We start from the raw sequence: 12960 nt of genomic DNA, 5'->3' as shown, positions 1-12960 counted from the left end.
AACGGTCCAAATTATATAGAATCAAATTCATTCGATCAGATCTCTAGTCTAAGGATTTTCACCCCGAACCGGACCAAATAAAAATTAAAATATATATTTTTAATTATTTTTATATATTATTTATATAATTAATTATTAATATATCATAATATTACATAAGTATTATATTTTTTAATATATAACTATAATATATCGTACTAATATATATTAATATATTAATATATTATAAGAGTTTTAGTATAAATTATAGTATAAATATAAATTTATAATAATATTAGTATAATTAACTTAATAAGTTAGCATTAATAACTCTGATAGTTACAACAAGCAATGGGAACTACAGTAAAACCAGCTATTTTTATTTCGTTTATTTCAATTAAAAAAATGAACCCACCAAAAAGAGAGGGACCACCAATGCTTCCTCTTTCTTTTATCTTTTGGCATGCCAGCGATGCCATGGACAAGTCTTAGGCCATTGGATTTTGCTTTTATAAGTGATTAGTAATCTGGCTTTTGCTCAAAACTTAGTTGGACGCTGCTACCTCTTCAACTTCATCTCCTCTTAACACAGTCCTGCTATCGTCGCCTCTGGTTTCCTCATCCACGACCATCTTATCATCATAATTGGAGGAATTACCTTATTCGACAACTTGCTCGCATGGATACTATAGTTGGCTTCATTGCAGTCCATGATACAACATTCATATTGCTCATTCTCACGAAAAATGCTTCTGCATATTTTATGCTTTTACACTTGCAATACATGTCGACAAGAGCACTACCCACAAAGACATTTTTTTCATGATCAGTCCTAATTATATAAGCTCTAGAAGACGAATACAAAGGCGAAAGTAGAGGGAGCTCTGAAAATGGGAAAAATGACTCTTTTTTAACATATTCAAGAAACGGTGTGTGTTATAAAAATTTAAAAAAAAAAAACCAAAAAAGAAATGGTGCTTTGTAATTTTACAACGTGGGATGCAGTTTGCCCGTAGACTGGCCGGTTGCCAATAGAGTTTTTCTAGTATTAAATCATTATAACTACATAAAGTATTATTTAATATAGTATTACTAATATGTTAGTGATAAATTAGTAATACTACTAGTATAGTTATTAGTTATAGTATTGGTATTAAGTTTATAACTATATATATTTAAATCGATGTATTATTATATTTTTTAATGTATAACTATAATATATAGTACTTAGTATATATTAATAATTAGATAATTTATTTTGTTAATTGTATTTAATAAGTCACTTAATTTTAATTTAGTATTTTAAATAAAAAAAAATTTATTAGTAGATTTAATTTTTTTTTTTAAAAAGGTCAGACCGAATGGACCGATCGGTCCAGTCCCTAGGGATGTTCAATCTAATCTGGTTTGAGAAAAATGATGGACTATCATCCGAACCGGACCGAACCGTGCTCACCCCTAAATTAGTATGACAAGCATATTATTACAATAGCAATATAGTTATTGGAACCTTTTCAATTTGATAAGAGATTATTGTAATACTTTGTACAATATCGATGGAGATGATATTATAAACATTATATGTAAACAAGACTTAATCTTGCAACTAATTTATGGCTCCAATGGATTAAACATTATCGGTCCATAGCCAGAAGGTTGGATATACGACAACCAGCTCATACAAAGTAAGTCAGTTCCAATGCCAAATGGAGGACCAACATACAAGCTATAAGAATGTATAACTCTTCTAAGTGTTGTTTAACCATTAAGATTTTTCATCTCAAATATAAAATTTTCATCTCATCATTACAATTTTTTCAAATTTCCATACAAAATATAATAAACAATTCAATTTTTTCTTAATTTTTTCAAATTTTAAAATAATAATAATATTAAAATATAATATTTTAATATTTAATTTTAAAATTTAAAATTCTAAAAATCTCAAACCAAACAGATTAAATGGGGCAATTCTAGCACAAGCGTGTTAAAGAGATGCAGCAAGCCAAATTGGCGAAGAAACTGCATAATGATTAATGAAAGAATGAAAAGTGATTAGTGGGGTATTAAAATTTAACAATTAGCAGATAACCGTAGTTGAACATGCAAACAATTTTTTTTTTTTTTAATATCGTTACCAAATTCAATATTATCTAAATAAATTATGAACTTACGAAATTCGTAGACCCTAAGTTCTGAAGTTTCAACTCATGTATGTACCAAACCATGAGGAACGTAAAGGCTTTACGAGTGTCGTCGATAAGATCAGTGGGGTAGACACAGCATCATCGAGTGCTTGCATATTAGCTGTCTCACCTTCTAAAGATTCTTAATTCAGTATGCTTACTTCCTACACAAGAGTGTCATCATTTCAATTCCATTTCAGATACCAATTCCCCAAATCTATCGGCCTCCAGATAAGATATCACCTTCATCGCAACCAATCTTGCGATGATCCCAATGTAAAAACAGCAGACCATGCAGTAACAAACAGAAAAGGAAAACATTATATTCACATATGATTTCTACCGAAATCATCTACCGATTTTTTTTTTTTAATTTTTAATTTTTACTTAGTGATTAAGTAAACATTTTTAAATGAATATATAATTTTTTTTAAAATATCTAAATAATTTTAAAAAGTAGTGAAAGAAAAAAAAAACTCAAAAATAAAAATTTTGAAGTGATCGGTAAAAATCTTCTATAAAAATTCTCTATGGACGTAGCAGCATCCGAAGAGGAAATGTCTTTGCTACCAAAAGGATATTACACAAATATTCACAAACCTAATACACCGAAAAAAATATATTATTTCAACTACACCTCCATTGAAACTCCACAAAATAGCACAAACATGTCACTAGATTGTCCTCACCCCTAAGGTCTAGATTGCCCGTATATGAGTAATGATATATATAGTTGTAAAATATGCAAACGTCGTATAATCGTTTCAAAAAAGAGTGAGGTCCACGATTAAAAAATTAATTTTTTTTTCATGTGGGTCTCGTATTAATTCACTTTTTTTAAATATACGCAGCTTACACAATTACGACTATAAATATCATTTCTCGTGAAACAAAACCTCTCATTCCTGGTCCACTTCTTATAACTGGCGTTGGAGGTGCAGGCAAAGCTAGAGGCAGCAATGAGCATACATGTTCTGCATCACATTAATCAATGCTTAAATTATTCATAAACCACAAAGAAAAGAACAGGAAAAAAATAAAAATGAATGGAAAACTAGCAACACGGCGGTTAAAATTTTGAATGGGGGAAATATATGACTAAGATATATAGACCCAGAAAATGTAAGAAATCCACAGGCAGTGAGGATAAAAATACTCTCAGAAAGCACCATAATTTTTAAAAATAAAAATGATATTTGAACCTATAATTTGACTGGTAAAGTTACTGATTGATTGATTTATTTTTTATTTAATGATTAAGGAAGTGATTATTAGTGAATTGATATTTTTTTAATTTTTTAAAAATATATAAATATATATAAAAAATGATTAAAATTAAAAAAGAAAAAAAGTGCATTTGCACTCATCGGTCAGATTTTATCGGTCGTTCGTCGGTTCCTCCAGCAGCATCCTTTTAAAAATCAACGGACTAGAAGTCTTGAAATGATTACCTGCTGCGCAATTACGTCTTTCTCTTCCTTCTCTTTAGCCTTGATCTCATTTTGAGCCTCAATTTTGTCCTTAACAAGTTCATCAACTTTGCCTGTGTATTCTCGAATGAACTACAAAACCAAACAAAAAGTGCAATTATTTGTAAAAAATATTCCAAATAGGAGGGCCATCTTTCTGCAACCAAAACATTGAACACAATTATGAATTATGTGCGCCATATATATAACACTAAAAATCTCACAAGCAAGGTAGCTGGCACCATAAAAATGATCAATATTTGAGACCACAAGATTACCTGGTCTCAAATAAAAATCCCACAAGGCCGGCCTCGGCTCATGTATAACAGCACGATAGTAGCCAATATTTGAGACCACAAGATTATCTGGTCTCAAATAAAAATCCCACAAGTAAGGCCTCGGCTCATATATAACAGCACGATAGTTGCCAATATTTGAGACCACAAGATTACCTTCTCGCATACCAGCGTCAATAGAGTCAAGAAAAAAAATCTCCTTCAAGAACTCTGCATCTGTGGCAACAATTTCCTCTTTACATCTATCTCCTTGTGGATGGGCCTATCCATGTTCTTTTGGCTGCAAGTTCGGTAGCCTTGGAGAGAATAGGAAGAGTTTGAGACGTACAGTCAAAGCGCAATGCACGTTTTACTTTTTGGGTGTTAATTGAGGTTGTTTCTTCTCCGGGAAACGCAAACACAGATCATCAAGGATGGGATACGTGGACCTCTCCGTAAACGATGTTGTAGGAAAGGAAATGACTCGGTTTGACTTTTAGAATTTTCTTCCTTTGGTTTCAATAATTCGATTTTTTTTTTTTTTCCCGGCTAGGGCGACGAATCAAGGCCGTTTGACTAAGGGGCGCTGACTGCGCTAACGACCTAATGAGTAATGACCATTCTAGTAAGGTCCGTGAGTGGTCGCTCTTTGAAAATACAAAAATTAGGGATCCATATTGCTTTTATAGCACTAATTTTGTAAAATTTATTGTTATGTAAAATTTTAAAAAAAATTATCTAAAACATGCATCTAAGGGATGTTTTATTTTTTTCTATTTTACATTTGTGTACATGTGTTGCCTTTAGATGTAGAAGCAACTGTACACAAATGTAAATATATTTTAATTGTTTTCTATTTTTTTTGTACTTTTTTTTAAAAATTAATTTCTTTTATTGTATTTTTTTTCTTATAAAATATTAAAAAGTATATTATTAAAATGATACGAAGAAAAAATAGATAAATTGATGTATGATGTATTATAAAAATCAATATATAAATTAAAAAAAATGAGATTTAGTAATATATTTTAAAGGATAAGATAAAAATTATTAGAAGTGCTCTTACATAACTTCAAAAAAACACACCTTCAAACATACCGTCAGTCTCTTATATCGAACAGAAACACTTCGAATACTGAAATTTGGCAGCAATACTGCAGTTGGTCACTCCGGTCCGTCCCCAACCGAAGCTAGACCAGCATAAGTGTCCCTTGAACAGGTCTCTTTCCCATCGTTGTCACAAAGGCATGACTCGTGTCATTCTCTTTCCTACCGGTGACCGCGTGTCCCACAGTTCTTGCCCAAAATTGACGCATCATTACGCACGTGTCATCCAGTCCAATATGCTCTTCTCCTAATTGGTCCTATAAAATGGCGATCTCCTCGTCCAAGCTCTGTTACAACACAGGCATTACAAAGATTTCAACGATTTTGCATGTTCTCAGGTTAACTTTACCAAAGCACATAATAAGAGATCAGCAATGTCTACGGAACAGGAAAGGGCAAAACTTGACGCCAGGGCTAGACAGGGGGAGACTGTGATCCCTGGTGGAACAGGTGGCAAGAGCCTTGAAGCGCAGGAACACCTCGCTGAAGGTAGCTCTATTTGAATACTTCTCTTAACTCGTCACAGATGTATGTATTTACTAATCAGAACTTACGGTTTGCACGTATACATGCATGAATTGGGCGTATCATTTGTTTCATTTTTGCTCTCGTTAGTTCTCGGTTATATATGTAACGTCGTACGATCAAATATTTTGCTAAGTTCTGATGTTACATACTTTGCGTGATGCAAGGGAGGATCCGAGGAGGGCAGACAAGGAGGGAGCAGCTGGGGACAGAAGGGTACCAGGAGATGGGTCGAAAGGGTGGTCTGAGCACTGTAGACAAGTCCGGAGAGGAACGTGCACGCGAGGAGGGTTTTCCAATCGATGAGTCCAAGTTCAGGACCAAGAGCTAGCTGGTGCAGTACTTCCCAGCTGTTTTGAGTATGTCCGTAGCGGTGTGGGTTTAGTTGCTGCATGCTAGTAGTTCGTGTTGCCTAGTTGTTTTGTTCTAGAATGGTGTTTTAGGGTTTGGCGCCGCTCGTTCTGGCTGCATCTCTTGTGGGCGCATCTGTTTTTGCGTTCTGTAACGTCTGTTGGTGCTTTCTCCGCATGGTGCTGTATCTACTTGATGGCTACTCTGGAGGTCCTATATAGTGGTGTTTGCACGCCTTTTTGGAAGTTCCATTAGATGCAATACGAAATACGACGGTCAGACGGACATACATGCCGTGTTCTATTTTTCTCTCACCCCCTTGAGGTTGCAAATATTTTATGAAGCACAAAACGTTAATACGGTATGCATTGCTTGAATTTGAGCAGGCGAGCTTGAAAAGTAACTGAAAAGCAATTGTGCCTAACGTACAATTTGTAGTTTTATTTTCTTCTCCAAGTATGCATTGAACAATTGAGATGCGTGCATTAAGTTGCCCCTTTTTGTGGACTTAGGCGTCCTTCCCCTACTTCGCACAAATTTGGCATGCTCATCTCCCACCTCTCTTAAATGGGTAGAACCCAGAAAAATTCAATGGCTCAACCCCAGAAACCAAGCTCTACAAGACAGCTACAGGAAAATTGAAGGAGGATTACATGAGCTTAACCGAGAGACAAAACAGGTGGCAAGTGCACCGAGAACCAAAATTAAATCGCGTGTCAAGATTTTGAGATGATACGTGTGTAAAGGAACTCGTTCCAAGTATCGGGCAATCCGGGAAGACACCAATGGATACAATCCGCATAGGTGGCTGGGTCAGCCTGTTGTTCCGGTGTTAACATTTTGCCTTGACGGATGGTGTGGACGGAAGTATGTGCATCTTTTCTATACTCAGAGAGGGTGGTGATGTTTATGAAGTGGACCGGCAATCTCATTGAATGTGTCACATTGCTGGCGATAACAAGGAGCCTTCGATCGGTGCCCACCTCCAATGGGGTGGACATGTTCATAACTGGGGTAGTCTCCTTAGCACACTTTATGCCGTTTGGGTTGTTCCAATCCTCGCTCCTAACACAATTGCATGGCATTGATGATTTCATGAGTTATGTCATTCCCAGTGGGAAACTTCCAAATAATGCATAATTTCAAACATACAATAATGATTGCGGTATTAGGAAGGCAACATGATAAAAAGGATGAGTATTGGGAAGAATATATGTGGTGGTGGTTAACCAACCAAAGATTTAAAGGACACTAATTAGCTAGCTAGGGTCAAATGATGCTTAGAGGTCACAGGCCCACAGTATCAACCACCGAGGCGGCTCCCCTCATTGGACAAGAAGAAAAGAATAATGGCTGATCAAGCTCACTTCAATCTCTCGACTACTCTACTAACGTCCATATGGCATATAAAAAAGATTATTTGGAAAGTTATATAATAAAGGGAATTGAGTTGGACAATTTGAATTAGTAGCTAGCAGCAATAGATTAATCAGAACTCTTAAATCATTGGGCAATATAAATTATAGAGGGAAGGAATAGTACGTACTTGATATGCAGAGGTGACATACTGCTGAAGAAGACGGTGGTTCGATTTGGATTTATATTTCCATCCACCCAGTCAGCCCATGTCTTCAAAACTCTCCCGTATGCTACAGGCCGATCGATCTCATCGTACTCCGTGGATCCCTCATCGAACGATCCTCGACTTTTCCATTAGATCGCAAATAAAAAAAATCAACCTCAATAGCGCTAGCTTTTCTTTAAATAGAATGATATTGTAGAAGCAGCAATCAACTAAAGTACTTACAGGACTTTCATAGCGAAAGTGTTCATCCACCATATGTATGTGTTGAAGATCAGGTAGTCCACGTCCTTCCAATTAACTCCATGCTTGTTGATCGATTCAGGCATGATTATACGATTCAATATGCTGTGCATATTGGGATCATCTGAATTTGACTCCACTAAAAAGGGGGCCCAATAGAACTCCACTGTAGCGTTATAGTCCTATAAATGGTTCAAATGGAGCATTCTCAAATTAGTCAATATATATTGCGGAATTCTGAAGCAATGTCCACCAATTTCCTCCCATTTCTTGAATCTCAACTACCGGGCTAACATGCCATATATGAGTTGTGAGACCCTGCTCTTCCCATAGTGATTTCATGAAAATGTCGAGTAAATTGGCCGACATGGCCAATCAAACTAGTTGGACCGTGCATCAAATAATTTGTAATGCCAATTTGGGGAAACAATAAAGTTGAAGGCACTAATGATATAGGCGCACGTTTTGTCTAAGAGCACGAGATTAATTAGATAAGGTAAAGAATATGGTTGCTTCTGCCACAGAGAGAGAGAGAGAGAGAGAGAGAGAGAGAGAGAGAGAGAGAGAGAGAGAGAGAGAGGTACCTCAATTCTGAAAACAGAAAGAGAGCCTGATTTGTTTAAGCTCTTCCTGCCTGGAGGAACGACAGATTGAACCAAACAAACCATAGACTCCCACTGATTCCTATTCAATGAATCTCCAACAAACATAAGCCTCTTTCCCCTTAGCTTGTCTAGCAGCAATCTGGCTTTGAACCTAGACGACACAAACATACAAACATATAGATTAACAATCGCAGAAACAGAAGAGAATATAGGAAACAATTGAAAGTTTTTCAAAGTCTCTGACTTTGGCAAAGAACAATCTCTTGGTTGCCATTTCCAATTCTGGTATTGGGAATCCTTTCTCCCATTCCTCATGCAAGTCACTTGCGCCGTCAGAAATTCACATTCATCTTCTTTGTACAAAGGATGGGTCGCGTTATCGAAAACCCACTCTCCTGTGAACAAATCACACTCTTCTGGAGGCAATTCAACATCTTCATCATCTTCCTCAACAACCGGCAATTCGATCTTTTGCTCCTCTTCCTTTGCTAGAATCGATTTCAAATCCACCGGTTCTTGTTTTTCCTCGGAATTCTCTTCCTGGGATTCTTCTAGTTTAGTTCTTGACTTCACCGAAAGCGAAACTTCATTTTCGATGCCCTTCTTGGTAGTTTCTTGAAAAGTGGTTGTTAGTTTGGATGGCTCTTCTTGGATTTCTTGTTGCTTGGACCGTGAGAATGGAAAGTCAGCAATGGACTTCACGTCTTCATTGTACATGAAGACCCCAAAAAGAAACACCGAAAAGACCACAACAAATACTGAGAGATTGTTGTTTTTACGGCTTTTCATTGCTCCGTTTTCGGAGTGGAACAGAGGTCCTTTCCGGCGAGGTGGCTGCATGGTGAGAGAGAGAGAGAGAGAGAGAGAGAGTGGTGAGAGACGAGAAGAGAGAGATGGAAATATAGAGAAAGAAATAAACAACCTGGGAGAGAGAGATACTTACATTAGTTGAAATAAGCTTTGCTTTGTTTAATTGGGGTTTGGTGAGATGGTTTTGTCTTCAAGAAACTGGTTTGGCTTTTGGTGGAAGGAGAATGGTCTCTCTCAGCTATTCTTCTTAAATCCTCCACTAACTACTTTCTTCTTCCATGGCAAACAATATGAGAGAGAGAGAGAGAGAGAGAGAGAGAGAGAGAGAGAGGGGTGATTTTAAAGCTTTCCCAAGTCGGTCCAAATCTCAGTCGGATGAAGGGTAGGGTGGTGTCTATGGCCAATGGTAGAAAGCGAGTTATTATCGATGTTTACGAGAGAGAGGAAGCGGAAGAAGCTTGAAAAGTGACAGTTTCGTGATGCCTACAGACGTCCATACTCTGTGGACAAATGGTCAAACCCATTTGAGAGCTTCCCTCGTGTGGTTGGCTCATCAGACAGAAAGGATTCTAGCTCGGTTTACATTGGACACACCTTAATATTTTCTTCCGTTTAGTGAACCTTTTTTTTTATGTCAATTAATATATCACCCCTTTGGGGGGTTATTATGAAAAAAATGAAGATGATAATCTGTATAGAAACACATATTTTCGTTTGTTCTTTATTCCGTGAGTCATACCTAATTTCACTTTTAAGTATCTGGTGTATATTGAATATATATAATGATGAAATAAACGGAATGAACATATATACAAATAACATCATCTCTTATAACAATATAAAATAAAATAAAATAAAAATCTGTTACGGATTCTTTGAATATATATTTTACAAAAATTTTAAAATTCCCTTGTGAAACTTGCATTGCATTTTTGTTTTCAACTATGACTACACGTGATATTTATCCAGAACCGCTTCGGGCCGGTGTTACCTGTAAGGGAAGAAAATCGGAGACCAATAAGAAGTTGCCACGTAAGAAGTTGAGGAAGACACGTATAGAGATTGCGCTACAGGGGATCTTTCCCCCGACTCCCCCTTTCGCTGCGCTCTCTCTCTCTCTCTCTCTCTCTCTCTCTCTCTCTCTCTCTCCTTCCATAACTCTCCTTCTCGAATCTCTCTTTCCTCCTTCACGTAAACTCTAACCCAAACCTATGAAAATGAACCCGAAATCATCCCTCTCACCATCCCTCTTCCTACGTCGGGTCTGGGTCAAGGAAATGCCGAACTGATCTGGGCATGATCAGCTTGTTCTTGGTTGATCTCTCTTACACGGTGGCTATGGCTGAGTATGGATGGCTGAGGTGCTCCCAATGGAACTAAATCCTCTGTTTCGGTGCTTGAAAACAGAGTGTAGATTTCCTTGTGCAGTTGGCTTAAGGGTGATGGGTGGTTGTTGGCGTGGAGGGACAGTGGTTGGTTTCAGAAATTGAGGATATGGGTTCTACGGCCTAGAGGTGACGGGTTGGAGCATGGTGTTGAAGGGCAGCATTGATGCCTGCAGGGTGCTACGGTTGGATGCGAAGGAGAAGTTTGTTGTAAAAGTTGGAGACGCAGTGGGCATGCATGCTTGGGTTGCTGGACATATAGTTTCGTGGTGAGGAAAGGGCTGGCTGAGAAATAAAACAGATAGCTAGATAATGCTTAGTTGTTCTGTGTTAAACACAAAGCAGCAATGTGCAAGGATAAAGACCCATAAAGGAGAAAACCAGGAGGAGATATGGGAGAGAAAATGGAGTAAACCTGGAGTGTGAGGACCTGGACATGAAGCATAAAAGCATATAACCGGAATCCTTCAGAGATCGACAATGGCTATCAAAGACGGCGAAGAGATGACGACTGCAACCCAGAAAATCCTTCGCCCACGACTGCGACCGAAGACAAGAATTCTCACAGGCTCTCGCAAGGATGACAGAAGTTTTGGCATGAGAAATATGGTTTTCGGCTTAGATTTTTCACTTTTCGCACAACAACGAACCCACAATCTTCATCATGGTAAAATCTGTGTAATCTAGAATGAAAAATCTGTGGTTTTGTTTGCATTGGTTTTTACTTTTATTTTTTGAATGTTTAATCTATTTAGGTCTAAATCAATTGTAGAATAGCATCTTCTTGAGTTTAACAAGGTTTGATGAAAAAAATCTAGGATTTTTTGGGTTGTTTTTGAATGGTTTTCTTGAAGAAGAAAAGAAAGAAGAGAGAGTGATAGAGCAGAGAAAGAGGAGGGAATAGATACCCTGAGCTGCAGAGGAGGTAAAGTCTTCATCAACGTCTTACGTGGCACGTTGCCATTAGTTTCCGATTTTCACCGCTTATAGGAGCTACCGGTTATAAGTTATTCTCCTATTTATTACTGTTTTAGATCGAAGCCAATTAAAATATTCGGAAACAGCTATCGAGTTTGCTCTTTCCTCTCATGTTTTTTTTTTTAATCGACAAAATATCTGTCCTGACTCCTCTCAATTAGTTTGAACATTTTATTTCCGAGATTTGAAAAGAAAAACGCAAAATTAATGATTTTTTATAGTGCTAAAATCACTGTTGGCAGTTGCCATTCTTCTATTCACGCTCACCTGCTAAAGTTCTATGTCAATGTTTTAAGTTGGTGCCAGAGTTGATTACCTTCATAATTCTGTCGAAATCCCGAACTCCCTCTCCTTTTTATTTTCGTGTGTAATTCCTCGTTGAGCTCAATGAGATGCTCCTTTGTCCCAACAACTACCCAACTGCAGTTGATGTATAAGGACTTTTGAGAGTATGGTTAGTTAGAAAACAAAAACAGATCCTAATAACTATATATAGTAACTTTATGTTTGAGGAAAGTAAAGCCTAAGGAATCCCTTTCTGTGCGTGAGTACACCAACATATTGTTTGGGTACCTGTTCACTTCTCTTCCCGTGGGCATCAGTTTGATGGTTGGAACATCACTTTTTTTCCAAGCCAAGGCAAGTTCAAAATCCCACAGAGAGAGAGAGAGAGAGAGAGAGAGAGAGAGAGAGAGAGAGAGAGAGAGAGAGAGAGAGAGAGAGAGAGAGAGAGAGAGAGAGAGAGAGAGAGAGAGAGAGAGAGAGAGAGAGAGAGAGAGAGAGAGAGAGAGAGAGAGAGAGAGAGAGAGAGAGAGAGAGAGAGAGAATTTCAGCAAACATTTTGTTCGAGACATGTCTCACTTCCAATCTTCCACAGTTCAGCCATTCTTCTTTTATGGAACTTGAGGGAGCTCCTCCTACAAACACTCCGATGCTAAAGTCAGTTCAGAAAGATTGTTCTTTTAAACCTTAAAGATTATCTGTATATATAAGCTCGTTTGTCATACATATTTCATTCAGGATTTACCGGAACAAATCAAGGCTTAGAATTTTGAATAATCCTATCACTTCTTGTTATTTTTATTCTTCCATTAAATGTGGCGCCATGTATGTTTCTTTTTGAATTCCTTTTAGCCATCCATTCATGACTTTTGGGCTCATACTGGATTCAAACTCTGGACTTTTTGGTATTTAATATATTATGAATCCTTTTTATATGCTCCAAGACCCTCCGGTTGAAATGGTCCATCCACATTTATATGCACTAGTTTTGCTAATCATCATTCTTACACACCACATTTATTTTTATTTTATTTTTTAAAAATTAATTGAATTATTCTACTCATTGTCCATACACTATATATTTGGTAAAAAAATAAAAAAAATTATGTATAGTGTATGGTATGAGGATGATGAATAAAATTTTTCTTATATACATATATATTTATATAGTTACTTGCATTTG

The 12960-nt window shown here is 36.9% G+C and overlaps 2 protein-coding genes across 3 annotated transcripts; one reads left to right on the top strand and one right to left on the bottom strand.

Moving 5' to 3' along the window:
- Positions 1 to 5298: 5298 nt before the first annotated feature.
- LOC122301508 (protein SLE2) lies at positions 5299 to 6181 on the top strand. Its single transcript, XM_043112902.1, has 2 exons — positions 5299 to 5505; positions 5709 to 6181. The coding sequence occupies exons 1-2, from the start codon at positions 5391 to 5393 to the stop codon at positions 5870 to 5872; spliced, it is 279 nt and encodes a 92-aa protein (XP_042968836.1). The 5' UTR covers positions 5299 to 5390; the 3' UTR covers positions 5873 to 6181.
- Positions 6182 to 6309: 128 nt separating this feature from the next.
- LOC122301507 (protein ESKIMO 1-like) lies at positions 6310 to 9506 on the bottom strand. Of its 2 annotated transcripts, XM_043112901.1 has the most exons (6): positions 9266 to 9506; positions 8567 to 9156; positions 8302 to 8473; positions 7700 to 7899; positions 7439 to 7597; positions 6310 to 6957 (listed from the first exon to the last, which is right to left on the bottom strand). In XM_043112901.1, the coding sequence occupies exons 2-6, from the start codon at positions 9109 to 9111 to the stop codon at positions 6609 to 6611; spliced, it is 1425 nt and encodes a 474-aa protein (XP_042968835.1). In that variant the 5' UTR covers positions 9112 to 9156; positions 9266 to 9506; the 3' UTR covers positions 6310 to 6608. The 2 variants fall into 2 exon arrangements, with proteins under 2 accessions (XP_042968835.1, XP_042968834.1); XM_043112900.1 differs by lacking the exon at positions 9266 to 9506 and having other exon boundaries at positions 8567 to 9162.
- Between the last annotated feature and the right edge of the window lie 3454 nt (positions 9507 to 12960).

The sequence above is a fragment of the Carya illinoinensis genome, chromosome 2 (genome assembly GCF_018687715.1).
Source record: "Carya illinoinensis cultivar Pawnee chromosome 2, C.illinoinensisPawnee_v1, whole genome shotgun sequence".
NCBI classification, from domain to species: Eukaryota; Viridiplantae; Streptophyta; class Magnoliopsida; order Fagales; family Juglandaceae; genus Carya; species Carya illinoinensis.
This window is presented reverse-complemented; position numbering and strand designations above follow the sequence as displayed.

Coding starts and splice junctions, on each gene's coding strand:
- LOC122301508 (XM_043112902.1), top strand. CDS start 5,391: ATGTCTACGGAACAGGAAAGGGCAAAACTTGACGCCAGGGCTAGACAG. Junction 5,506..5,708: donor GCAGGAACACCTCGCTGAAG/GTAGCTCTATTT, acceptor GCGTGATGCAAG/GGAGGATCCGAGGAGGGCAG.
- LOC122301507 (XM_043112900.1), bottom strand. CDS start 9,162: ATGCAGCCACCTCGCCGGAAAGGACCTCTGTTCCACTCCGAAAACGGA. Junction 8,474..8,566: donor AGAGATTGTTCTTTGCCAAA/GTCAGAGACTTT, acceptor TGTGTCGTCTAG/GTTCAAAGCCAGATTGCTGC. Junction 7,900..8,301: donor TTTCTGTTTTCAGAATTGAG/GTACCTCTCTCT, acceptor AACCATTTATAG/GACTATAACGCTACAGTGGA.